The 25,942-nt window shown below is 38.1% G+C and overlaps 2 protein-coding genes across 2 annotated transcripts in view; both read right to left on the reverse strand.

Annotated features, from left to right (window-relative positions):
* Positions 1 to 25,942, reverse strand: part of LOC117208097 (E3 ubiquitin-protein ligase MIB1-like) — a 159,764-nt gene that overhangs the window by 71,041 nt on the left and 62,781 nt on the right. The gene's annotated exons all lie outside the window — the stretch shown is intronic.
* Positions 19,845 to 20,861, reverse strand: LOC117208098. Its single transcript, XM_033448958.1, has 2 exons — positions 20,071 to 20,861; positions 19,845 to 20,004 (listed from the first exon to the last, which is right to left on the reverse strand). The coding sequence occupies exon 1, from the start codon at positions 20,734 to 20,736 to the stop codon at positions 20,092 to 20,094; it is 645 nt and encodes a 214-aa protein (XP_033304849.1). The 5' UTR covers positions 20,737 to 20,861; the 3' UTR covers positions 19,845 to 20,004; positions 20,071 to 20,091.

The following is a 25,942-nucleotide window of genomic DNA, read 5'->3' on the forward strand; positions in this document are numbered from 1 at the left end:
CTTGCTAGTAGAACCTTGCTAGGGATGACGAAATGCAGGCAGCGGCTCCGGGCGTTCGAAACTTCACATTTTCTCACGTATATATTTGTTACGGATGATTACGTTTAGAGTCTACTGCTTGCTACGTGCGAGATGGTTCAAGTGATGTCAGAATTTAGGTGCTTTAGAGAGCGTATGAAGCGTCTAATTGATAGGTTCAGCATGCTATCTTGTACTGTTGACGTAGCTGCCTGAGTAAGTACATATATTAGAGCAAAATAGCTCTTAGGATCAGCTTTCTCTCGCGGCAGCTTGAAGCGTGTGTATTTTGTAAATTTTGCAAATTTGTTATAATCTTTATATTGGGCATCCTTCTTGTAAATTCCGTGTCATTGGTAATAATCGCATAATATTGACAGAGCACTCGGGCGAACGCAACGATACGAAACTAATTTCTATTTCCTATGTACTTCTAATCTGATTGTCACATTGCACTTCTTTTTTATTCACATCTATATGTGTATATAGAACAATTAGTTTATTTACAATAAATGGATTAAACAGGTGTTGGTTAAACAAGAAACGATGTTGTTCAACGTGAACTAATCACAATAACGTATTATAATTAAGACAACTAGATAGTTAATTTGCAACTCTCGTCACCACAGATCCAAACGTTTTCTCTCACGCGGACCACACTCTCTCGAGAATGCTAGCAACACTATCTTCCTGACTTCTCGATTCACAGTCTCTGGCTTCTCAACTGACACTCTCTGACTTCTCAACTAACACTGACTGTTAATTCGTCTTTCTCCCTTAGCATCCCTTTGTCCTTGAGGTGTAGTTGTGTTGTCCGTGATGATTGTAGCTGTTTGGCTGAAGATGTCGCTGCTGGGGTAACTGCTATTTTTCTTCTAATTTAAATGCGTGGAAGAAAAATAGAACTACGGGCGCCGGGATTCCAACCCGAGTCCCGAACGTTCGTAACCTAAGGCGCTAACTACTGCGCTACCGTCGTCCGGTCGAAGTTAGTGTCGAGTGGCGGTATTTGTTATCGAGTGCCGCCACAGTCTTTTGTCTTAGCTCTACCATGCACGTGTTCCGCAACAGCTCGTGGCCAGGCTCACGCAGGCCTTTTCCGCGAAACTATTCGATCGAAGGACCGACGATACGTTGTTCGGCACTTCGGCTTTCTCGCGACATTGTTTATAGTTCGCTCGATATCTCTTAGGCCTTTCGTCCACGATACTACAATAATAAATGTACATTGTTACTTGAAAGCATTTCTTCAAAAATGAATTAATACTTTGCGTAATAAATGGTACATTACACTTGAAATTAATGCTGTAATTTACTTTTGGATTCAATAAGTAACTTTTGCCTCAATCCCTATAGTTATCAACCGGGTAAATACACGCGTGTTTAATTATTTGAACAGTTCGATTTTCCTCGACCACCTCGGTCCCAATTGGTTCGGATAATTGACGCTTTACCATACATCCACGTATAATAAAACGAGTATTTTACTACGTATAAACGGGAGTCGGGGGAGCTTGTGTAAAGCTCCGTGCACAACTGCATATGCGAGGCTGTAGGAAATGCCTGTTATAACTTAATTAAAAGCGAATATTATCAATGTACTGTGTTTCAGATTGGCATCGTTTTCTCGATCAAAATATTAACAAATCAATTACAATATTTTTAATAAATTCTATATACTACAACTGCTTTCCTTACGTTCATACCTAATCTAATATTACCCTTTACTTATCCTGATACTTAAAACTTTTGCCAAATTACTTCAACAATTATATTCGTAAAAATATGAATTCGCTTAAATATCCGCATTCTAATCAGTCACATCTATGAAAATACGTTAAACACAACAAGTTGCAAACCCCGGGGCGAATGAACCCCTAGAAGTTTCGGCAGAGCGTAAAACGTGCGAGCGGCATCGATCTGCAGCAAGAAATTTTTTCCGTAATTGCGATTGTCACCACAATCGTGCCGCCGGGCTTCTCTTTTTTCTCTTTCTTTCCTTTTCTCCCTTCTTACGTGGTCTCCTAAATTTCGGACGCAGAATTGCAGGGCGCGCACACGGCAGACAAATAGCTTTCTTACAAAAACTCGTAGTTCCATGCTGCTGCCGGCTGGGCCATTACGATTTAAATTAGTTTCCTCGCGGCCTGGCCAACGGAGAAAGACACCGGGCGGGGTGGGCACGAAGAGAATGATAATTGAGGGAGGGAAATAAAACGAGGGAAAAAGTGGAAGACAGAAGACGGCCGGCGTATTCAAAAGGTCTTTCGCCGTGAATATCAACTGGTAGATATACGCGGCTAGATATTTATCGAGCAAGTAGAATAATAACCCTTTTAATCATTCGCTTCTTGCCACTGCTCTCTTACCGGCGAAACAGATCGGCCAGAGGGAAGAAAAATCTGCGCGCTGTTGCGAGAAAATAGAGTTTATGATAGTGGAGAATTATTAGAGGTCGCTTCATCGTCCTGATAAAACTCGTTAAAGAATAGAACAGCGAATTAAGAGGACGATCCATAATTCGAAATTGTTTTGTTTCGTGCGCGTGTTCTGCGTGCATCGTTTACAGCTCTCATTCCGATCGAAAATCGTTAAGGCTTATTTGGAATGGTTCTTGGTACGGTACCAATGAAACTATACACAGAGACTTAAAAATACCAACAGTTAAAGAAGAAATTTCGAAATTTAATGAACGTTACAACACACGCTTGATTAAACATTTCAATTTTCTAATCATACAGTTTCTAAACGGAACAGATCACCGGAGAAGACTGAAAATGTATCATGCGGTGGATCTACAAAACAGATTTAAATAGCAACTGATACTTTAATCTAATTTATTAAGACACTTGTCAAAAGAAGTGTAGCATTACCGTAAGATTACATATTATGGCATGGTAATATCCTATCATAATTACTAAAAATTCTCTGTGAGAATTGATTGTAATATTCTACCGAATAAAAAAATAATTATATCTGCTGTAAGTTAAACATACAGTTACATAAATATCTGGACACGGTACTGTCTCTGTATTTGTTGCTTCGTACAAGTGAGAGTGATTTGAATATCGCGTTGTCTATTTTATGAAAATATGAGCCACTTATCGTAGCCTGAAAATATGTGACCAATGTCTTTCTAACGATAATATTTAATTTAATTTAATTTAATAACGAGTACTGTGTTGTAGATTAGTCGATCAAGAAAGACCAATTCGTTTTCTTGTTGTGTTTGTCTTTATTATATCGTTTACTCCGGCGTTTTACCTTTTACATTTTCTTCGTGCGTGTAATGCGTATCAATCTGTTTCCTTTCAAAAACAGGCGAACACAGCCCTCCAATTAGCCGAATATACTTCAATCAGTCACATTACTCGCGTCGAAATTAATGATACAACATTCGTCGCCGAAAAGGGAACCACCTGAGAATTTGAATTTCTTCCGAATTTACAAGCGACCATCTAAAACAGCACGTTCCCAGGGACTGATGATTTATTAAGGCGGCTCAGCTACCGGTGTGTTTCGGCCTTTTCGTCGGTGATATATCGTAGGAGCTGATTTAAAGTTCTCTGCCGAAAAAGGGCTAAGGGAGTAAAAGGGCGAGGAGACGACAGGATATAAATTAAGTCGCAATAAAACGGATCACGTCATTCTTTCGCATGTTTCTTCTCTAACGTTCTCTAGGGGATGGTGTTCAACTAGTGAAAATCACGCGGTTTCATCCGACAAACCGTCTCACAGTGTTTTAACGTGGCTCACAGCGAAGCAGTTTCAGTTGTGAGGCGGTAAAAATTCTTGTTTACCAGAGAAAAAATTCAATCAAAAAATTGTACGCGTATATTTGATTGAATATTTATTTTTAATCTTTTTTTCTGAGGTTCATTAAGTCATCGAGGACTAACGTTGCGTTAGCGCAATATTTGCAATTTCTTCTCAGTAAATTCGCATCTTAATTTTATCAAGTTCGAGGAAATCGAAGTATTTCACGGTATTTTTGTGCCTCTAATCTGCATAATGGTCTTCTGTAATGTATTTATTCTAATGAGCCTTAACAAGGCAAAAAATCATTTTATTCGACGGTGTTGCTTTCGCGTAACTTCGACGTGTTTTTCATTGCTTGGTCCTAAATGGACTAATTTAAAACACGACTATACCATCGTAAAAATGTGAACGTCGAAATCATGGCATATACAGAGAGCCGGAAATAATTAAAGAAGGAACCTTTCTTATGGCGTCTCTCGCGGCGAGAATTCGAATCCTACGTTGCATTTTCCCGTTGGCAAAGAGCAACGAGCATCGAAGAGAAAAGAAGCAGCGAGGAGAGAAAGGAAAAGAGAAGAGAAACGTTTCCGAAGCTTTTTCAAAGAAGATCAGAAAGTTCTTCGAACGTGTCCCTGTAAAGCCACGAACCGTCCCCCTCGAAAGTAAAAAGAGTCTTGCCACAGATAAGGCAGATCAAGATCCGAGGCTAAGAAGAAAAGCCAATTTAAGTCGTAATAGGACGCTTGTCGACGAGTTTTCTCGCCTTTTCGGAAGCGATCGCGTTTCTTGCGGATCTTTATAGAAAGGCGTAGTTACGACCGCCGTTAATTACCTTCCAATTAACTGCCACCTTCCCCACAAAGCCAAAAGCTTCGGAATATCTCGTGATTTTACGACGAATTATCATCGATACCACGAAACTTCATAAATAAGGTAGAAAATAGTCTTCAATTGGAACGATGCAAATATTGCAACGATAAATGTACATTTAAGGGAAAGCAATTTTTTGAAAAAGTCTGGTGTTAGGTATAGATCCTTTTCAATAGAGACTTCGACGTGATATCAAAGAGTCGTTAGTGGAATAATATTCTTGGTAATACAATTTACATTGGCTGCTTATTTCACAAAATGGTTTTTGTGGAGGAGACGATTTCGCGAGGAAAAATAAAAGAAAAATGTCACGTAAATAAGAGGTTGATAAACGCTTTATTAAGAAGTCATAACAAAAGTACGAAGTGGAAGATTTTCACGGGTTTTGTTCGTTTATCTCAAAGCGTTATCTGTTTTTGTTAATGTAAGGTCGACGTCTAAATAAAAATTGAATTGATTACAATACGAATTTCGTGATTTCTTTTAATTTCAGTGTCTTTCTGTACGAACGAAGAACCAATTACACGATGGCTAATGATTATGGAAATCAACTGGACTTTACTTGTTCCATGAATTTCGGTCCGAGCCCTATACATATGGTACTTCGTTCCATTCAAATAATTCTCGTTTAAATCATTGAGAAAACGCTCTACGTAATTATAACGTAATTTTTGTAACTGTCTTTATCTACATTTTTCCACGATAACTCGTCGAGATCGCCGATAGCTAGGCATCTATAACCTGCTACTTGAAAATTCCGCGTTGCTGCCGCGAATCACGGCGCCTCCGACTGGCAACTTAAACGTTTAGTCACGTTTAACGGACGTGATTTAAAAGTTTTTGACGCAACGACAACGAGAGATCTCGTGGCTGAAAATAGGTAGAAAATGTACGAGTTCTTCGTTATGTATAGAATATGCATGCAAAGTATTTAAAATCTAAAGTTGTAATATTCATATTTCAATCTTTTTCGTCTCCTAATCTCATAACATATTAGCAAGGAAACTATAAACATACGAGCACTTACGATACTCCTTCGTCTTTCATACGCTAAGTTTTACAAAATGAAGGTTCCAAGGAAGTAATTGAAATGTCTTTTACGTTCTATATTGTAGGATCTTCACTACAATTAATTTATTTACAATAAATGTTGGTTAAACAGGATACGATGATTGTTTAACGTGAACTAATCACACTAACGTATTATAATTAAGACAACTAGATAGTTAATTTGCAACTCTCGTCACCACGGATCCAACGCTCTCTTTCACGCAGACCACAATCTCTCGACAACGCTAGTGTGACATCAATCACATCTCAACCTACATCAGTGATAAGACATCCGCCGACTTGCTCTGGCAGTTCTTGTTCTTGTTCTAGTCGCTGTTCTCGTACAACCCCTTTCCTCCGGTTCTCCGGTGTTATTCTTGTAAGTGCTAAAATTTATAATAAAGTTTGATAAACGAAAATTAATAGTTGGGTTACGACTCAGCCTTTTTTCTCTTACAAACCAAGTATCAATTTTACGCGACACTAGCAACACATTCTCCACAACGCAATTGGCACCTCTTGACTTCACGATTCACACTTTCTGACTTCTCCACTAACACTGACTGTTAATTCGTTTATCGTCCCTTATCAACCCCTTGTCTTTTGTCTTAGCCCCAGCATGCACATGCTCAGCAACCGCTTGTTTATAATTCGCCCGACACCACCCAGGCCCCTCGTCCACGACACTACAATATATAAACATTTTTCGATACAAATATCATAATTTTAAATTCTAGACTTTTGCATAGAGAATAAAAAAGAACGTACCAATTAGTAAATGAAAGAATATAAAATTACGTTTAAAAATACAGCAACGAGCCTGAAATCTGATTAAAAAGAAGTACTTGAGAAAAAATTCCTCCCATTCCCCTTATCCTCTGAACGTGATCCTCGTTCCTTTTACGTGAAAGGAGACCTTTTCACGCGTCTCCTGAAAAATAGTATAACTTTGTCCTAAGTAGCTTTTTCATGCGACAATAGATACGGTAGATATTTAGGTGATTCCATTTAACTAGGCCATTCATGGACGGTACGAAAGAGAATTACACTGAACCCACAGAAAGGTACAAATATTTTCTTCGCGTTAGATCGCCAAGAACAAAAGGCGGTATATATAAACCAAACAATCGTATCACAGACAATGGAAACGAGATCCTTGGAAGTTGTGCTAGATAAAAGTTTAACGCGGGATCTTCGTATAAAACGCATAAGAAAGAAAATAGCATCGGCCATGAAACAACTGCATTGGTCGATCAGTTGGAAATAGAAATCCGAGATTATCAATAAAAGAGAAATATTTGTAACAATGATTAAATCAATATGGCCATACGAGGTACAGTTACAAAAAGCAACCGGAAGAGAATTAAAAATGCACGATCGAAATTATCGAGAATAATGATCGATGCACCGTGGTACGCGAGGAACGACGATATAAGAAAACACCCTAAAGATGTCATCGGTCGAACAAACTCCTCGAGCTTCGATACTTCTTCAATCAAAGGAAAGACATTGGACCAGAATCAACAAGCACCGAAACGCGATGGTAAAACACTGTGTTACCACTGTTACAGTAAAAGCTTAAAGCGTAGGAAATGTACACTTACTAGTCAGTATATACATTTATTACGCTTTCAGCTCTTACTGTAACATATATCCAACGCAAACCTAATCCTTGTGTCTTTTGTTTATAGCTTATACAGGTAGTGAGCGTATACATTTATCGAGTTGACGTTTCTACTGCAACACTACTGGCAAGCAGAGTACGTAGATCGCATCTGCTGGATAAATGTTCAGTGCGTTTTCGCTGCGACACTGGTGAAAGTCAGGAGAATACAATACGAAGGAAGAACAAGGTCCTTTTCCCACTTTTCCGTGCGACTACAAAGTCCACCGTAGAATACATGGAATATGTATCTATGTGCTGTAGTCACACGTGCGGCTAGTCGCAAGTGGAAAAGAGACTCAATTGCGTAGGTGGAATGAATGAACGAATCGAGTGAATGATAGTAGAACAAGTACTGCAAATCATGCAAAATGCCTATTGACGGTAAGGCTGATGCGTGATTTATAAAACATTTAGCTGGACATTCTGTTTTCCTTCAACGATTATGCCAACAATTATACACATAGCCAACATTCGTGACAGCGCGCTCGTATCGAAAAATAAATACCAAGTCGATCACTGCACGGTAACTTGTTCGGATTCTCGTCAGGATTTTTCGCTTCTTTTCCTCGATCTCCACCGATTTTATCCCTTTCGCCTCGAAAGGGATGCCAACGAGGATCGTAAATAACGTTGTTTATTCGGGAATTTGTTTTTCCCGGAGCACACGTCAGTGGCGCACGATATGTCGGCCAACAACGGTGGAATACATAAAACAGCTTCCACACCGTTTTTCAACGTAAACGCGGTCTGGATGGCCGTACCTGACGCAGGGAAATTTTCCAGTTGTTTGAACGGGAGATAGGGAACGTGCGATCCTGTGCGTGAATTTCCTTCGATAAGTTCGCTGCTGCTTTTTCGCGCACCGACTTGTCACGTTAAGCAGATATTTCCATTTGAAATTGTCGAAAAATCGATTTTCGTAATTACAGGTACGTGTCTCGATGTACGAATTCCCTGGTTTTACTAGTTTCTCGAATTATAATCATTTTCTAATTATTCGATTCATCGCGAGGAATTTCGTCATTGTCGTTATTACTATCGATATTATTACTTTTATTTGAAAAAAAAAAGTATATTTCTTCGTCGTTTCGAAACATTTTAAGCTTCTTCTATTTCAACTAACAAAATTCTATTCAACGAAATATTATTTTGCGAATTGTTTGAGCTCGACTTGTTATTTCGGTAAACCTTGCAAAAAGCACAAGTAAAAGGAATCATTTGTATCGCGTTTAAGCGCCGATTAAATTAAAAACAAAAATGAAGTCGCGTGACAACGGTTGTCTAATTGTTAAGAATTCGTTATCTCACCAAAACAAAATAAATAGACAAACGGCTGGTTCCATCACAAAATCTCCGAATAAAATCCGTTTATTGTTGAAATTTCATTGTTACCACAATGAGATACCGCTGTCACGATTAAATCGATAAAATTTGAAAGAAATTTCAAGATGAACGTAGAAATAAACAAAGGATTATCAATTTATGAACAGAATATTCCAATTGTCATCCTTCGTATATTTCTTATTTTCGACGCGCAGATGCAAGTATTACGTGTTTTAAATAATTCTGCTATCCTCTTTGTCGTTTCATAAGTTAAACACCGTTCATCAAATCTCTTACAATAGAGAAACAACCCGTTCGTTCGTATGGCATCGGTAGTAACACGATAATTCGTTTTCGTGCACACTGGATTAACCAGCAAATCCGATTTTTTCCAAAACAACGCGCCGGAAGTCGTGCATCGTAAAGCCGCGTAGATCCTGCTGCGAAACAAAATGTGCAATCGACTATGTGTACCGGAGACGATGCATGGATCGTTTGTTCTATTAAATAACGATCACGTCGCCCGATAAAATCCTGATTTATGCTTTAATTAATAGACGTTTAGAAACATTCCGAGCGCTCGTATCGTAACGTCCGATCCTCGATAATGTTGCATCCTGTTTGCAATGAGCTATTTATACCGTTTACACCGACGGATTGATATTTCTTATTGAATATAAAATAATTTACTACGATCAAGGTATCCAATTGAATTTTTCGAAGAATAAACGTTACAAACTACGCTATCAGTCGAACCGAATGAAATTTTTTACTGTCGATATTTCTTGTAATTTATATGCCTTTTGTAACGTTATATATTTATAATATTTCATGTTTATTATGTTTCACGTAAGTATGTAACGTATTCATTTAAAGTATCGTAAAGAAACACGTTCTTGCGTTAAGATGATTTCCATTTCATCAAGTATCGTACGTATAATCGTTTCTTTTATTTTCAAAAAATAAATATGTATTTTTTTATGGTACACTCCGGTATATAAGTACGAAGAAGAAGAAAACTAGAGTAAATGATCCTGAATGTTGTTACCAGAATCATCGTGTAAGTCACGTAAAGGAAGATTATCTATACAAGGCGTGATATAATGGACATACGACAACTGCACTGTGGATCTGAACAACTCGATGGTTTTTAACATCACTCGCAGTTAGATCAAACGCGATGCTAATACTGCACTAGGTTTTAGCCACGTTGAAAAGAGGGAGAGATTCTGTTTTACTATTAATTTGAGCGAACTCTATTTTTGTTAAGTTTCAATTCTATTTTTGTTACTTTATATTTCTATTTTTGCTACTTACGAAGGCATTTAATAAATAGAATTTCGATTAAAATCAAAAAGTTATAAGTCTAAGAAACTGCAAGTACAAGATGTTCCTCGAGTGACGTCAAATTGAAGATAAAATTCGGTAAGGGAAAAAGGAAAGGCACAACCTAGTGAAGTATTGTAATATGGAACAAGAAAAATTAGAATACGAAAAGAAAGTGGAAACAGTTCGATTGTGTTAACGAACGAACGCACGAGTCGGTCCAAATGAAATTATTGATCGTGCATAGCTCAGGATCGGTTTGCAAGAGTGGCCACGTTAATTCGCAACACATGCGGAAGTTCTATGCTAGGGGGTTGCAGTCGCGCGGCCGGAACTGAATTTCGCGAGTGCAATCGACTGATCGGCCAGTGACTCGCCAACCGATCTATCCCCCTGATTCTGCTATTCCAGCTAATGCGCTTTTGGCGAGCGTGTGCAGTTTTGCCGGGTGCAGAGAACGTGGCAACGGACGACGACGGGTATCAATCTTAAGCGAAGCGAGGAGATAATCAGCTTGTGGCTCGTCACTCGCGACTACACCGCGTGGCGATTCCGTTTCAGCGGCCACGGACGTTACGAATCATCTTACCGTCTGATTTATCTTGCAGCCGCATCTCGCTATTCATCGAACAGGACCCGATGAACCACCGGACAACGAGATACGTAATGTTCGAATCGATCGTTTCGTGACGCTTAACCTAACCCGAATGACGCACGATCAAGCGCGTTGTTTGGACACGAGAAGGAATGATGCATACTCGACTCTTGAAAAATTAAAAACTTCTAACAATTGTAACTCTGTAGCATAACAACACGTTCAATGCGCAGTCGATGCATGTTTCCGGGTAGGCGGAGTAGTTCTTAAGCGGCGCTATTATTTTTTTTATGTTTAACAATCTTATCACTTTTTAGGTAAAAAGTTTTCAATTTTTTTCATCGCGAAAGGCAAACATCGTAGAAATTAACGCCTTAAAGACAAATTAGAAATCCTCTCTTGCAATCTTAGAGAATCTTACACTCAAGGTATCACGAGTGAGATACAACCGCGAGCTAACTTTTTTCTATTACGTTTTGTAATACAGAATATGGCAGAATCGATCAATTTAATAATAACGTCGTCGTTACTGACAGTGTCAATATATGCTCATAAAGTTACTTTAGAGAGTGGTTGCCTCCTCTAAGATTAAAACAACATTTTCATGGGGCGAAGTTTCACCCATTGATAGCCTACAAGTTTTCAGATTGTAACAGACTGCACCATTCGTTTCGGAGAACTATAAATTGTACGTATAGTATGATACGTTCTCGAACATCAAGAAAAGGGTACCGATCTCGGCGGACCTCGCAAGCACAGATTCAACTTTTCTTTCGCATTGTTCCCTGTCGAATTACACTGCCTGGGTCGGATTTATTACATGTTTCGAGGCGTTGACGACGTGTCGATGGCACGCCACCCAGCAGCCGCTTGCTGAATCGACGAATCGGTTCCTAGTCGAGGGGCCATTCGCACAACGCTACGTTTTACGTTGACACGCCGGCTCGCGGCGACAGCTGCGGACGATCGTCCACGAAAATAGTAAAAGGAACGAATCGACAACGATCGAACGAGCGGCCGGCCGGATGAGAGCGTTATGGGGCCTCATAAACTGTTGAACAATCTTGACATCGAATTCGACAGCGGTTCGTACGACGGTGACCGATCTGAAGAAGTATTGCCTAAATCCAGCAACTTTGCTATCGTTTCCCGGTCACCTTTCACTTCAGACTTCCTTTTTCTTCTCGTGGAAGTGTCATGGACAACACACGAAGCAGGACATATCGTATTTTGATTAGGCAAGATACGAAATGACGATAATTATATATCGATTGTTTCAACAGCTATCACAGAATCTGTTTTACGAGTGGGTTATGCGTATTTCGAGTAATTTTTTGAAATTTCATCGGCACCGCGGAGATACCCGATTGTAGCGATTCCAATAGAAAGAAAATTTGAAACGAATTTGAAAATGTGTATAGAAGTTACAAGATATTTGTTAAGACGTCAGATCACGATGATCATATTGGTCAAATTTGAAATCGGTGAATTTGAAAAAATATACAGTGGCTCGTTGCAATAATTATCAGAGAATTTTCTTATGAACGCATTATGTGTGTTCTATGTCAGTGCATATTAAGAAGAAAAACTAGCCAATCTAGTTTCATGGTAACCGCTTAATCAAACGGCAGCTCGTTCATTATTCAGGAACCGGGTTTCTTTGATGGTTGTTAACAGTCTCGGTACAAGGTCCGCACACGGTTTCACCTATGAAATAGTAGCTCTATTTCGCTTACCCCGCTTGAACTCCTTAGTCGGGAGTTGAAACTTCAATCTTGTCTCTGGCTCGAGTTTCACTCGACATTTTCCTCGTCGACCAACTTTGACTTTAACTTCAGATTTGACGTTCCTCAGCCTTATCTTTGTTAATATACACCACGGATCCGCACTTGGACGAAAGTTCCGTGAGAATCAGAAACGAATATCATCCTTGTATAATATTATAATGTGGGCAACTGGGAAAGCCACGAACACAGTTTCGAATCCTTTCCGTGCGCTTTTGCGATCCTCGATAATAGTTTCGAAAAATACGAAACTCAATAAAAGTGAAAATCATAAAAATAGAAGACTGGAAATTAAAATTCAATAAAAAAATTATTCAACATATTCGGAAGTCGATACAAACATATATCGAGAAGCAGGGAGAGTCCTTTAACGAAATTACTTTTTCTTAATGTTTGTTACAATATCATTAATTAACATTATTTCTCTAGGCACGTTTGAAGGAAAACCATGGAACAGAATTTTCTTCGATATTTTTCGTCGTCCTACCACCCCGAACGTGTTAATCAAATTAAGATTTAATCTAAATTAAAACATTTCTCTGGTAAGCTATCTTAGTAGTATCTGCCATTATACAAATCTAGAGAACAGCTTCCGGACATTTACGGATAGCAACGCAGATCTGATACTTAATACCATGAAATTATTTCACAAATCAACGTTACATCCCCTTCGACGTAACATGCTCACTGTGCCTCAGCAGGATACCGTCCTACGACATATTTCACGAAGGATTCCTTTGATCAATAGTTACCTAGCCATTCCGATCTGCGGCTTACTCTCGCAATTTCGCAGCTCGCGCAAGATTTACGTTCGCCGCAACTGACAATGCGAATCCCCTTTAATAACCGTGTCCGTCTTTATTGCTGCTCGGTTTGCACCATTTGTATCGTTGACTTGAGCCCGCCTACTTTACAATCCGTCGTAGATTCGTATTATTAGATAATGCGACAGCTATACGACGGAGTTTAACCATTCGTGCAGTTCGCGTTACCGCACGTGCGGCAGTTGACTTCAACAAACATAGCTGTTAGGCGACTAACGAGAGCGAATTGTAGAGATTAATCGTGTTAGGCCACTGTTCCTGTAAACGCGTGTGTTGTAACGGTAATCGTCTTTCGCAAATTGTATATGTTAATCCTGCTGCGGTTCTCAAATGTTCAGATTTCGATCTTGTTCTCTACGCGTGGTAAACAAAAAAAGAAATATCTAATGTTTGAAGAAGATGTTTAACACGACACCGAAACGAAAGATCATGGATATCGATAACAATTTTCTGATATTTTCTTCAAATATATGTGTCTTTTAACGTTAAAGAGATCTCAGAAATTATATCACTCACGCACATCTTTATTTCATAATTTTTTAATTCTTTATAGTTGGATAATCTACAGAAACCTCCGTGGCTGCAATTCCAATGAATTCCAATGACCTAATGAAACCTCAAAACGTTCTATACGTGCAACTAGTGATTGTATCGATACCTATATATTTGTATAGCACACGTGATATTATAATACATAACAATACGTAATAATACACAATAGTACATAATTCATAGAAACTTTCTGTAAATGTATAAATGTCTTCACTGTAGCTACCACGAATCTCCATATCGAGATCAGTATCGCTATCGATAAAGAGTGAAACTTATCATCGAAGTGATTTTATCTTTGCCAGTTCGGATCAAACACCCCAAGTTAATCAAAATTCTATGCAAGAACATAGTCCTGGCGACATACGCCAGGTTGAGCGAGCCAGCATTGAGAATCGACTTGGACACACGTGTTACCTTTAAAACCTATCAGCGTGCGCGGTCACTATAGAAACCCTTTCGCCTCCCATTTCGTTTCCAGCACGATTCGTATATGTACATGCAAAAGGATAGGGAGACGGGCGAATAAACGGCTAGGGGACGAATTCGTGTTAGGTGTTAACGATGAGTTGTGGCCAGCCAGAGGATGAACCCCTCTTCTCAGCCACTGTGAGAAGATCAATGATGAAGCTGTAACCCCGTGGCTCGTACTTTTGCACGGCTCCTAATGGCTTTGAAATCGAGCCTCGTTCTATTCGTGAAAATTCGTCTGGCTTCGACCAAGGGAAGCGATGCTCTGTTTCCGTAGTTCGGTTCTCTTCCCATCTATCTTGCGGTATTTTAGCTTGTGTTTCGGGTTTCTCGGATAACTGTTTTTCAGCTATCAGCGTTCAGGTGTAAAAGGGATTATCACTGAGAAATATTATCAGGAATATTGTGTATGTCACGAACGAAAATAATTAAATACAGGTACGTGCTATTGGACAAGGGCCTATGTGTCGAACGTTCCATACAGGATTTATTGGGTTGGCAACTAAGTGATTGCGGATTTTGCCATTATCACCTAATGATAAAATCCGCAATCACTTAGTTACCAATTCAATGCTTATTGTCTTGGTAGATTAAAAACAAGATTTGAATAAAAAAGCGAGGCTTATGAAAAACTTTAATTACAATTTTTAAAGGAACTTTCCTATCAATATCAATTTCAGTTATTGGCGTTTAGGTATAAAAAGGGATACATACAGTCTGTTCATAAGTATTAGGTCGTTTTCGAAAAAGTTCAATTATAATTTATGAATGAATTTTTCTGCCAATTCATGGTACTATGGATTTATTATTTAACTATAGATATTAACTGTATTAGATCTTTCTTAGTAGAAACATTAGCTTCTTCAATAAAAACGAATAATAATATGCGAGGCGTGGTGGAACGACGAATAACTTACAAATTGGTTTAACGTCGGTATCGTTGACTTTAAAATAACGAAACACAGCATATATATCAGAGTCATAATTTTCAAGTGGTTTTATGATTTTTAAATAAATGAAACAACTTGTTAAATGCGCGTTAAATGACATTTAATGATATATTATGCTACGATCAGATAGTTTCATTTTCTGAAGATGATAATCACAGTCTCGGTGCATTTGCAACACTTAAAACTCTGTTGTATCATCGTTGATTATGTGAGAAAAGTGGAGGATGTTTAGAATTCCTGAACGTTTCGCGAGGGATGCATTCGAAGCCGCAGATCCAAAAGTTAAAAGCCACGATCAAATAGACGATTTCGAGAGCGAAACCGAAAATTACAGCGTAACGAAGAGAAGAATGCGTGCCATGAGATCGTGTGGTGCAATCGCGGAAAAAGGAGGGTGAATGTTTTCATTAAGAGCAAGCCGTTTAAAAATACGCGAAATTTTAATCACAGCCGAAGTCGCATTCGAAACGTTACCCCCGAAAAAAAGCCACAATTCCTCGGAGTCGGCCGTCACAAAAATATAAAAGGTACAGCGAATAGACCCGTCCATTGATAACGAACCAACCAAAAATATGTTTCGTAGCGTTTTCCCTATTGGAACAGCCGTCTCGATGGGTTTTTGCCCTTGTCGGCCGAAAATTGCATGGTCAGAATTCATGCCTCGAAAAATACGACGAAGGTTGCGCCTTTGAAATTCCCTACGGATCGATATGCAAACTTTCGACCAACCAAAGTCTAACTTGCCAGATTCATTCGCACGATTCTTAATCGGTTCCTCGGACCGAATTAATTACGTTACTCCGTAAACGATAAATGCAATGACGTGCAAATATTTTTTGTAGCAGCTGTATATATATATATATATTTTAGCAATCTGTAGGATTATCTCATAAGCTTTGCTTTTTATCGAATTTTATATGAACGACGTATCTTGTACAAAACCTTGCTCCTATATTTTTCAATTATACTCTGTTCAAAAAGTTCATAGAATTACATCTGAGCAAACCGTGGCACAATCCTAGCACTAAATGCTCGCATTTTTGAAAGAAGAAAAGAAAATTAGAATTAAGTGCGCACTTCCTAAACTGATAATACTTGGCAGTTCTTCAACGATCATCCGGACAGGGATTCGCCGATTTGATAATACAAGATTATGAACACGTTCAATGTTCTCATCGGTGTGCGAGGTAAAAGGTCGACCCTCACGAGCATCATCTTTCGCATCTTCTCTTCCTTCTGGAGACCTTTTCACCGATTTGTAAATGGTTGCTGGCTTCGTATCATTCTCCCCAAGTGCTTCTTCCAGCATATCAACCACTTCAGTTCCCCTTTTCCCGAGTTTCATAAGACATTTCGCATTAATGCGTTCTTCTTAAACATATCACCAGATATTTTCAAGACGCGTGGTGGCTGAAAGAAACACGGACAATATGGATATACTAAAAGAAAATTTCTTTTCTGTTTCTAGAAAATACTTTAATCTACATTTTTCGCTCGGCCAGATCGTCGCGTCGTTGCTGAACTAGCAGAAAAAGAATCATCTTTCGAACCTTCAGATCCGAGGAACAGATATCCTCTTTCAACGAGTACGTATCTAAAACACGCATTCGAATCAATTAGAAGGATATTTTCAACGTTTAAAAAGATCGAAGAACGAGTATCAATGAAATTCATTTTCAGCATTGGATTGAATTAAGGTAAAAGGAAAAAGAGTAATGCAGCTACAGATGTCGTTAAAGATACCAGTGACGTGTATTCAGTACATGTTTTAAGCGTAACAAAAATGTCGAACGTGATTTTCCACCTTTCCGATAAATCAAGATCCAATCGACAGAAAACGTTTGATATCAAAGGGCTAGGAGCTGTAATTGAGACAGAACTTCGTTTAACAGTTAGAGAAGTACACAGAAAGATTAAACAGCAGCAGTAGCACTGTACATCGACATTTCAGCTGGAAAAAGCGACCCGGCTTATGGAATGGCCGTGATATGGACGTCAATACTCGAATTTCCAATTTTCCAATCATCCTCTGAATCGTCTAAAAAATATACGCCGTAGAATACGAGCAACGTTTTCCGCAGAAATCGCGGGACACAAAGTTTCCTTTCCCTTAACGGTAGAACGTTCCCTTTCTCCGTCATTGTTTCGTCGCACGTGACAACCATCGGGACGCGACGAAGATTAAAAACCGTGTCGTAAGAAATTACCAGAACTGCGTATTTCGATGGTATTCTTCGACCGCGAATAATCGGCGAGCTTTCTTCGCACGGAATTGTAACGCGATTTCACGGGATTTCAGGAAACGCCCTTTTTCCACGGACTAGGGCGACAAGAATAACACAGACAAACAGAGAGAGAGAAAGAGAGAGAGAGAAAGCATAGGGTTCGCCTTAATGAACGTCTCTTGTCTTTGTCCCACATATTCGTCGGGACCACGTTGCTCTTCCTTATCAACATTAGCCAGTGAGACGCCAGGGAGAATAACATTGGCCTCTGGCGAGTAATATATCCATACTTCCCGTCATCCCTTAATGCATTATGCATAAGGGTTCGATATATCCAGGGCAATTGTATGTGTGTTCACGTACAGGGTGTTCCAGTAAGTTGCTGCCAAACTTCAGAAGAATGTGATATTTGTCAAAACAAGGAAAAATGTAGGAAACGTGGGTTCAAATGCCGTTAGTTTCGGCCGCAGAAATAACAAAGGACTACGACACACGAAGAAATAATTAAGATAGCTAGTAGCTAGTAAAAGAAGGATCGAAAGATATCCTAAACCTAAAGTTAAATAATATGTTAAATTGTTAGCGGTTAAGTAGTTTCCAGTTACGGTTTTGCTTCATTAAAAATATATCACAGTGTATTTCTAATGCCTCGAAGAATGAAATATGAATAAATTGCACGTTTGTAGATAATGCAATCCTTTATTCTAACAAAAACGTAAAATCTCACTTATGATAAAGTAATTGAATTATTAAAGTATTACGTATCAGGCATCTGTCAAGTCGTAGAGATAAATCCAATTAAGTGGCATTTTTAATTTGCACGAAACTATCAACAGACAGCATAATCGAAATAATTGAGATCGCGAGTGGCACGAAAATTTCAAATTCGTCATCGACGTGAAACAGTAAAGAAAACTTCTAGAACGATCTAAGTTTATGTATCGACGAGCACGGTGGTAATTTTTCACGGTTTCGTGTCGCATAATGGCGCGTCTCCACGAAACAAATCCTATCGAAATTCGAAGCACTCTTCCATCGTCAATGGGATTTTCCAGGCGTGCTGCGTTTTGTTGAGAATACGGAGAAAGAAGGTACTTAAACGGCCTTAAAAAGGAAGGGCGAGAATGGTGATAAAAACGTGGAAAGTAAAGGAAGAGGTAAATTAAAAGAGGCAAAGTAAAGAAGAAACGAAAGAAACAAAAGAAAAGTTTAGATGAATGGGAAGCAAGTGATATTTTTGAAATTTTTTACTTGAGGGCAGGAACAGTTGATTTAATCGTTAAAAATAAGGTTGCTTGGACGATGGGATAGCAGTTACGATCCAATGGTACCAAGTACAATTCTGCACGAGAATTCTTTCTCTCGTTATGTACATAATTAGCACAGTTATAAAGAGTATCACTGTATCTGGATACTTACCACACAAAATTTTTACGAATACGTAACGTGTATCGTACGAGACTTTGGGAAATATCGTTAATACTATTATCGACTATATGTATGTAGATAATTTTGTAACTGTTACGAAGTGCAATGTTGTTATGAATATTTTCTGCATATTTTTATTTATTTCGTTATTTCTATATTTCCCTCCAACTTATCAATGTAATCATGATAGGTGTATCATGTCGTATGTAACAGAAAATCTTTTGCATAACACACATAATATTATTACCAAAGATTCAAGTGTCTAAACATTTTTACGTCACACTATAGATGCATTATATTCAGCTATTAAAATTTCGATAAAGTCTAAGCTATATTATACTACCGATATTAAGCTACCGAGTGTTTTCTTATTTTAATTATCAGTTGTGTTCGGTTCTCGACTTACTGCGAGTACAGCTGTATTTGCTGGTACGGAACCACGTAGCAGAACAAACTTATGGCAATTTTAACGCGCTGTAATGATCCCTGTGTAGAACTTGCGCGAACGTGTCCAGCAAATTCGGTGTAACATTTTGCACGAATCGAAACAAATGTTCCCGTATCCATATATTCATACGTGCGCGCGTACTATACGACGTTACTGTACTAAAATCTAATACACTCACGTTGTAATATGTGAACGATATGTTTCCGATATTAACGGTTACCTGGTGTGTAATCGGCAAACGGTTCTCTGTTGCATTCCCGAGATATAATTATGGCAAAATTATGACGAAAAACGTAAAAGAACAGCATTGCGATTGCTTGTGTTTGCAAACGGAACTTGAATCGCGTCGTGAGATTAAAAATATTTTATCGCTCGTTTTATCGCGTCACACGCGTTACACGAATGATACTAAAAGAAATTTTTCAGACGTATTTATAATATGAATGTTGCATGTTTGAATTTTCGATCGAGTTAAAAAATATAAAAATGGGAACTTCGGAAACGTTAGGATAATGTTTTTAATATGAAATAATTTATCGGTACAAGTATAAGTATTTTCTTTTATTTGATTTATTGACAGAAATCTCTTTGCTGATATACATTTACGTTAATTCTTGCAAAAATCACGAATAATATCATGCATAATAAAGTGTTTTAACTGTATGTAAGCATTCAAATAGTACAAAGCGTAAAGTCGTCTTAAGAATCCAAATGGCACCTGAAAAGTTATATGTGATAATATAAATATCATTAATTATATATATTATTATAAAGTCAAACTCACTTGGGGTAAACATGTTGAGCTTTATCTGATTTCTATTTTTTCATCGTAATGTTTTCTGAAACTATTAAAAAAAGTATCGATTCCTTTCACAAAAAATGCGACCTCTGTTTTTTCACAAAAGTCATCCATCGCTCTTATTATATCTCCATTATATTTTTTATGTTTATTTTGAATATGTCGATTAAAGGCTTTGAACAAATAAGATCTGGTTGGTGTGTCTTGTTCAGATCCCGGTGGCAACGAAAAAATCGTGTAGTTTTTTGCTCTTATATATTTATATGTATCCACCGTGAACTGTGGGTTTGTATAGTCTACTATTAAATATAATTGTTTGGCAGAATATTGTGAATCGTCACAGAATTTACGCAGCTTTAAATTTGCGTTGTCAAATGATGTATGAAGCAGTGCGTTTGTGGAACTTGTAGGTGGTTTAACAAAATATTCGATAATCCCGGTTTTATTCCACCAAACTCCAAGTTGCTCCATTTTTACTTCAGACTTACAATTATCATTTGACCACTCGATCTGGTATGTACCGTCGTCATTATATGAGATCCATTCGTCATCGTAGAACATAATCGAATTCGGATCCATAGTATGTAATTTTAGTATATTTTCATACATAATGTAGTGGTGGATATTCCGCACTCGCGAACTTGACGCCATGGTTCCTTTCAAGCACTATATTATAATCTTCTAAGCTTTGACAGAATCTATGTATACTAATTGAACGTTGAACTAGTACTGTTTGATCCTTATGCGCGCCTACTATCATACTGAAACATTTGTTGCAAGGGAAACTTTTATATGTTCCTGCATTTTTCTTTATCAGCTTCTCTTCAAGGAAAAATAAACATTACATCCGCTATTTCTGTCTCTGTCTCTCTGTCTCTCATTTAACTCTTTTTGTTACGCCGCGAGGCTTACTACAGGCCGTGTTCATAACCGTCTCCCTTGGTACTACAGTGTCACAGACGGATCTTGTTACATTTTTTTTTTTATTTGGTAGACTTTTTACAATCAATTCTCATTGAGAATTATAAGTAAATTATTTTGGCGTGGTACTGTAACTTGGATTATTAGAGTATGTTTGATTCTAGTTGAATCTAATGCTCAAATCTAAAGGGTATCGTCTTTTTAATCTGCGGATCTGATCCGTCGTGTCAAGTAATTGGGTAACTAATGGGTTTTGGTGGTTGTTAACTCTTATATTATATCTGAATATATATGAATTTGGATTTTTCTTCTTTAACTGTGGGTATCTTAATGTCACGATGTATTGTTTCGTTGGTAACATGCCAAGATGCATCTATTAAGGATCTTGGAATCGTTGGAGAATTTCTATGTTGGAATTACTCGCTGTTCCCCATAGTTGGATCCCATAGGTCCAAACAGGTTTTGATATGGCTTTATATTCGTTTTACATGACCGGCGAAATATACACAATGTGGCGATGGGCGCCATAGTTCTCTAGTCGCATAGTGTAGAGTTCTAGAAACATCGATTCGCCTTCGGTCCGTTATTTATCTACACAAAGAAGGTGGCATACGTGATCATAGGCGCGAACGGTTGCGAGAGTCCAGCATGGTGGGGATCGTCTTCCAGAGAAGACAAAGGAAAAAATCGAAGGGCAGTCAGTATCATTTGAGGATTCAAACCGAATGCATGAAGAGGTTCAGAGGAATAAAATCCAGGTCGCCTAGTCAAACGAATACGTCGAGAAATACCATAAAGTCGAGTCGAACTACAATAACAAATTAATCATTTGTGACATGTTAATTATAATTTTAAATATTGTTAAATATAGAAGCTTAGTGTTACAATCATTTGAACTAGCTCTATTATCCTAATCGAAACAGGAAAACGACTGATTCGCGGCATCCATTATCAGGATCGTAGCGAGAATTTACGCCTCTCGCTGACGCGTTTCCTCGCGATCGCGTCTCTTCGCGAACGATCGTAACACTTTTAGTTAGTAGAAGTTACGAGAACAGGTTGCAATCGTAAAGTATTTAATGCCTATGCGTAATATTAGATTAAAATAAACATAGTATGCACGAAAATAGTTCTGTAACATTGTAATTAAGCGAACCGCGGATATGCAGAAATGGTCACGATTAGGCAAGAAAGCAATACTGTTCTGTTAAGTATAATGTAAAAGGTCGCTATACTGTTTTATTGTTCTTGACATTCTCGTTGACACTAACGAGATATATTAAACGTGGCGCAGGCTCTGACATGCGACGATAGGCATCCAACTAATTTCCAATTGTCTTTAAACATGTTGTCGTTGCGATTAATCAACAATTTTGAGTCTGTCTTAATGAAGACTGAGCAGAAATAAATGCATAGGAATAGTCCAAATTTGCATGAATTATAAGATGCTTAATAGAAATATTATTTATTATGCACATATAATATGTTCGTATGAACGAAAGACTGATCCTCTCGCTAATTAACTCAGAGGCTGTGCTGATAATCATATCGCAGAATATGGGCTTTCGTTTTACGTATACACATACGTATATCGTAAATGACGATGTATGTACAATTAAAATTTTGATAAACGTAAAATTAAAATTAGATTTATCGTTCTCGACTTCGGAGCATTACAAAGCCACCGGTGTTTGCCTAAAGTGACGTATTCACTGGTGGAACAAGTGGTTCACGAACCTTTGCAAACCGTTTAATTGGTTAACAAACTGTACAAAAGCATTTCTAAGCAAATTGCGAGAACGTCTCGTTACAGTATTAATGGAATTTTTAATGTTTAATGATTTTTGTAAACATCAGGATATTGGCTTTTCGAGAACAATCCTGTAACTGTTGCACTTGTATTTTGTACTTGCATTTTGTACCAACGTTCCGTAGACACTGCAGTGTATTTCTTCAGAGCAGACCTGAAGCTGAAGGTTTCCGTTGTTTCCATTTATACCGCGCGATGTTCTGGTTGGTTGATCAAACCGATAACTCAACTCGCAAGTTCTAACCGCATCTCCGTTTCAGGCCTGTCCTGAAGAAGTAGATCGCAGTGTTCACGAAATGTCGGCGCAAAGTGCAAGGACACAGCGCAACTACAAAATGCAAGTGCAAAGTACACGTGCAACAAGATTGAAATCTAAAATTTTTAGAAGTGTTCGATATGCGCGATTCGGGACGCAATAATGTCGAATGTGCAGCATGTTTTAATACACGATGACTTGAAGTTGACGATAAGGGAAGAAATCTGATTACAAGTTAAATATTACAACGGTAAGCGTATGAAGAGACCGCTGAAACATGATGAAGCTAAGGTTACTACGGTCGAGTCTGTAAATCAAGCGAAATGCTTTGGAATTGAATTGTGGTACTCGAGGGACCAACGCACCACCTTACCACTAACTATGCCTGTAGGGAAACGAGGCACTGGTTATACATACATACACATCGTGGAAGAACCAAGCAGAGATGAAAGGCCACTTGGGAACGAGCTATCGTCTTGTAGATGTTCGATCTGGGTCCAAATATCTTCGACAGTTTCACCAGCTCGATTAAACGTTCTAACAACTTATTTAATAGCACTGCACATGGAGACCTTTGGCCCGTAATCGTCGATTCAATGGAACGATTAAATTATATTATCGCGAGTTTCCTTTGAAAGTAGCGATTCTTTGCATTGGTCAAGTACTCGAGAGAATAATCCTCAAACTATTCTCACGTCAGGGTGAGGCTGGATCAGAGCGAGCCAAAGATCGTCTATTTTTCGACGAGATCCAAAGTACCTTTTTAATTATTTAGTTTGCACGTATATTGTACGATTTTGTCAAAAGCGTAACTGCGGCTTAGCCTGCCTCGCTTGTTTGCCTCGTGTACATTACGTCACGTGATGGCACAAGGAAACAAGGCAGCCATCGAGTGAGGCAGTCTCACGAGTCTGCCTCGCATTGTCTTTACGTGTATAGGTTTAAGATTACCCTTTGCGGTATTATGTCGAGTGTGACATCACATTTCGAATATAGTACGAAATCTTAATCGTATTTACAATTACGACGATTATGAAAGATAAACGTTGTAGCTCGATTTGTCGGTAATTTTGTAATTTTAAAACATATCTTGCCAGAAATGAGCAAATATTTGAATCAGCTTAGAAATCTTCATATACTTTCGAAGAAACACTTCTTTTTATTTTGAAAAATTTTAGAAGTAATATATATTAATTGTACTATAAGAATAAGGATATTGTCGTTTCTTAGTTTGATTAAGAAAATGTATTTACATCAGTAAGAGATACATCGCAAAAGCAAAGTTTTTAACAGAACGAACAACCTTCTATTTATTCCGAGATTTAAGCTTCTATTTATGCGTCTCGTGTACAGCGTACGTACGTATGTTTGGCTCGCCATACACCTTTATATTTTATTCTGCCGATAAGTTAGTTGCTTTGATACGACCACGTACTGAATTACCTGCTTTTAAATTATTCAGCAGTTCATGGCGCACCGTAGCCTATGGTATCCTACATTGCGACCATATTTTTTTTCTTTCGCGCGGTCGTAACGTGCTTTCGGGTTTTCATTAATTTCTAAAAGCAAGCGACCTTTCCCTATCAAATTAGAAACTGCTTCATTATTGTTCGTAGATTTTAACGATACGTATGTAGTCAACGATTAATTCAATTCACGCGGTATCATTTCAGTCAGTTCGAATACCTTGATATTTTCAAAACTATTTGTTCTCGGAATTTTGCCGCAGAGCTACGAAAATGTTCATGTAAAAACGAAGCTTTTCATCTTACTTTACAAGATTTCATACGTGTATACTACGATCTATAATTATGAAAAATAACGTTAGTTTTAAAACATTTATTCCACATTTATTCGATTGACATAATAACGATAATTTTCTATCGTCTAATGATTGTTATTATTCAACGTTGATACACAGTGGAATCTTGGTATTGTTTTGGTATAGTTTTTATCAAAATCTCAACAATACCGGTGGATAAAGGAAAGTAGATATTCTAAATATATTTATTTACACTGACTCATTAATATAATCATGATAGTCTCATAACAGCGCTAATAAAATTTCAAAATATCTCGTATAAGACACACTATAATTTTGTAAAAGGTATATGCAAGTGTTCAAATACTTTCGTGAGCCTGTACACGTCGTGTTACGCTACCACTTATTTATCAAACTTAATTATTTGCCTACATTAATATTAAATAAATTAATGATAAATAATAAATAAGCTGTTACCTTTATTAACCATTTTGACGATCCACGAGAAGAAAAAGATGCTATTACTCTGGCAATTCACGTTCCCGTTACGAGGAACTGTATCGATGACAAATCATTCGAACGACTTCTTTTCCCGTATCACGCGAATCGGATTTGCCGCTGTTTTTTCGTTCGTGAAATGAGTAATGAGCGTTTCGTGAGACGAAACGATTGGGAATCGATTTGTCGCCAGGAACAAGGGGAAATTCTTTTCTTTTATCTGTCCCTCGCGAAATACGCCGAATCGTGACGAAACTCCTCGTCAAATCGAAATCGTGCCGATCAGAACACGCGCAAGTTTATCGCTCAGAACGATCGGTGACATAAAATGTTTTTTTTTTTTGCGAGTAGAAATCGATCATCTCGGATCAAAATTATCTTGACGATCATTTAGTCAAGTTTGTATGGAATGTTTATTTTCAATGAACGAAAAACGATATTTTCTATCGTATAGGAATAAATTTCACTCTTTGTATCGATTATTCCAACTTCGTGATAGATCGTAAACAGCGGAGAAGCTGGCAGAGGGAACCGAACGTAACGTGTTTTCACAAGCTCGTCGGGAAGCTGGGAAATATTCAGCTACTTCGGTACTGCAATTTCATAAATT

Source organism: Bombus bifarius, unplaced genomic scaffold (assembly GCF_011952205.1).
Source record: "Bombus bifarius isolate JDL3187 unplaced genomic scaffold, Bbif_JDL3187 scf7180000008056, whole genome shotgun sequence".
Classification (NCBI taxonomy): domain Eukaryota; kingdom Metazoa; phylum Arthropoda; class Insecta; order Hymenoptera; family Apidae; genus Bombus; species Bombus bifarius.

Bases quoted from the DNA above. Each gene is read 5' to 3' on its own strand.
- LOC117208098 (XM_033448958.1), bottom strand. From the start codon at position 20,736: ATGGCGTCAAGTTCGCGAGTGCGGAATATCCACCACTACATTATGTAT.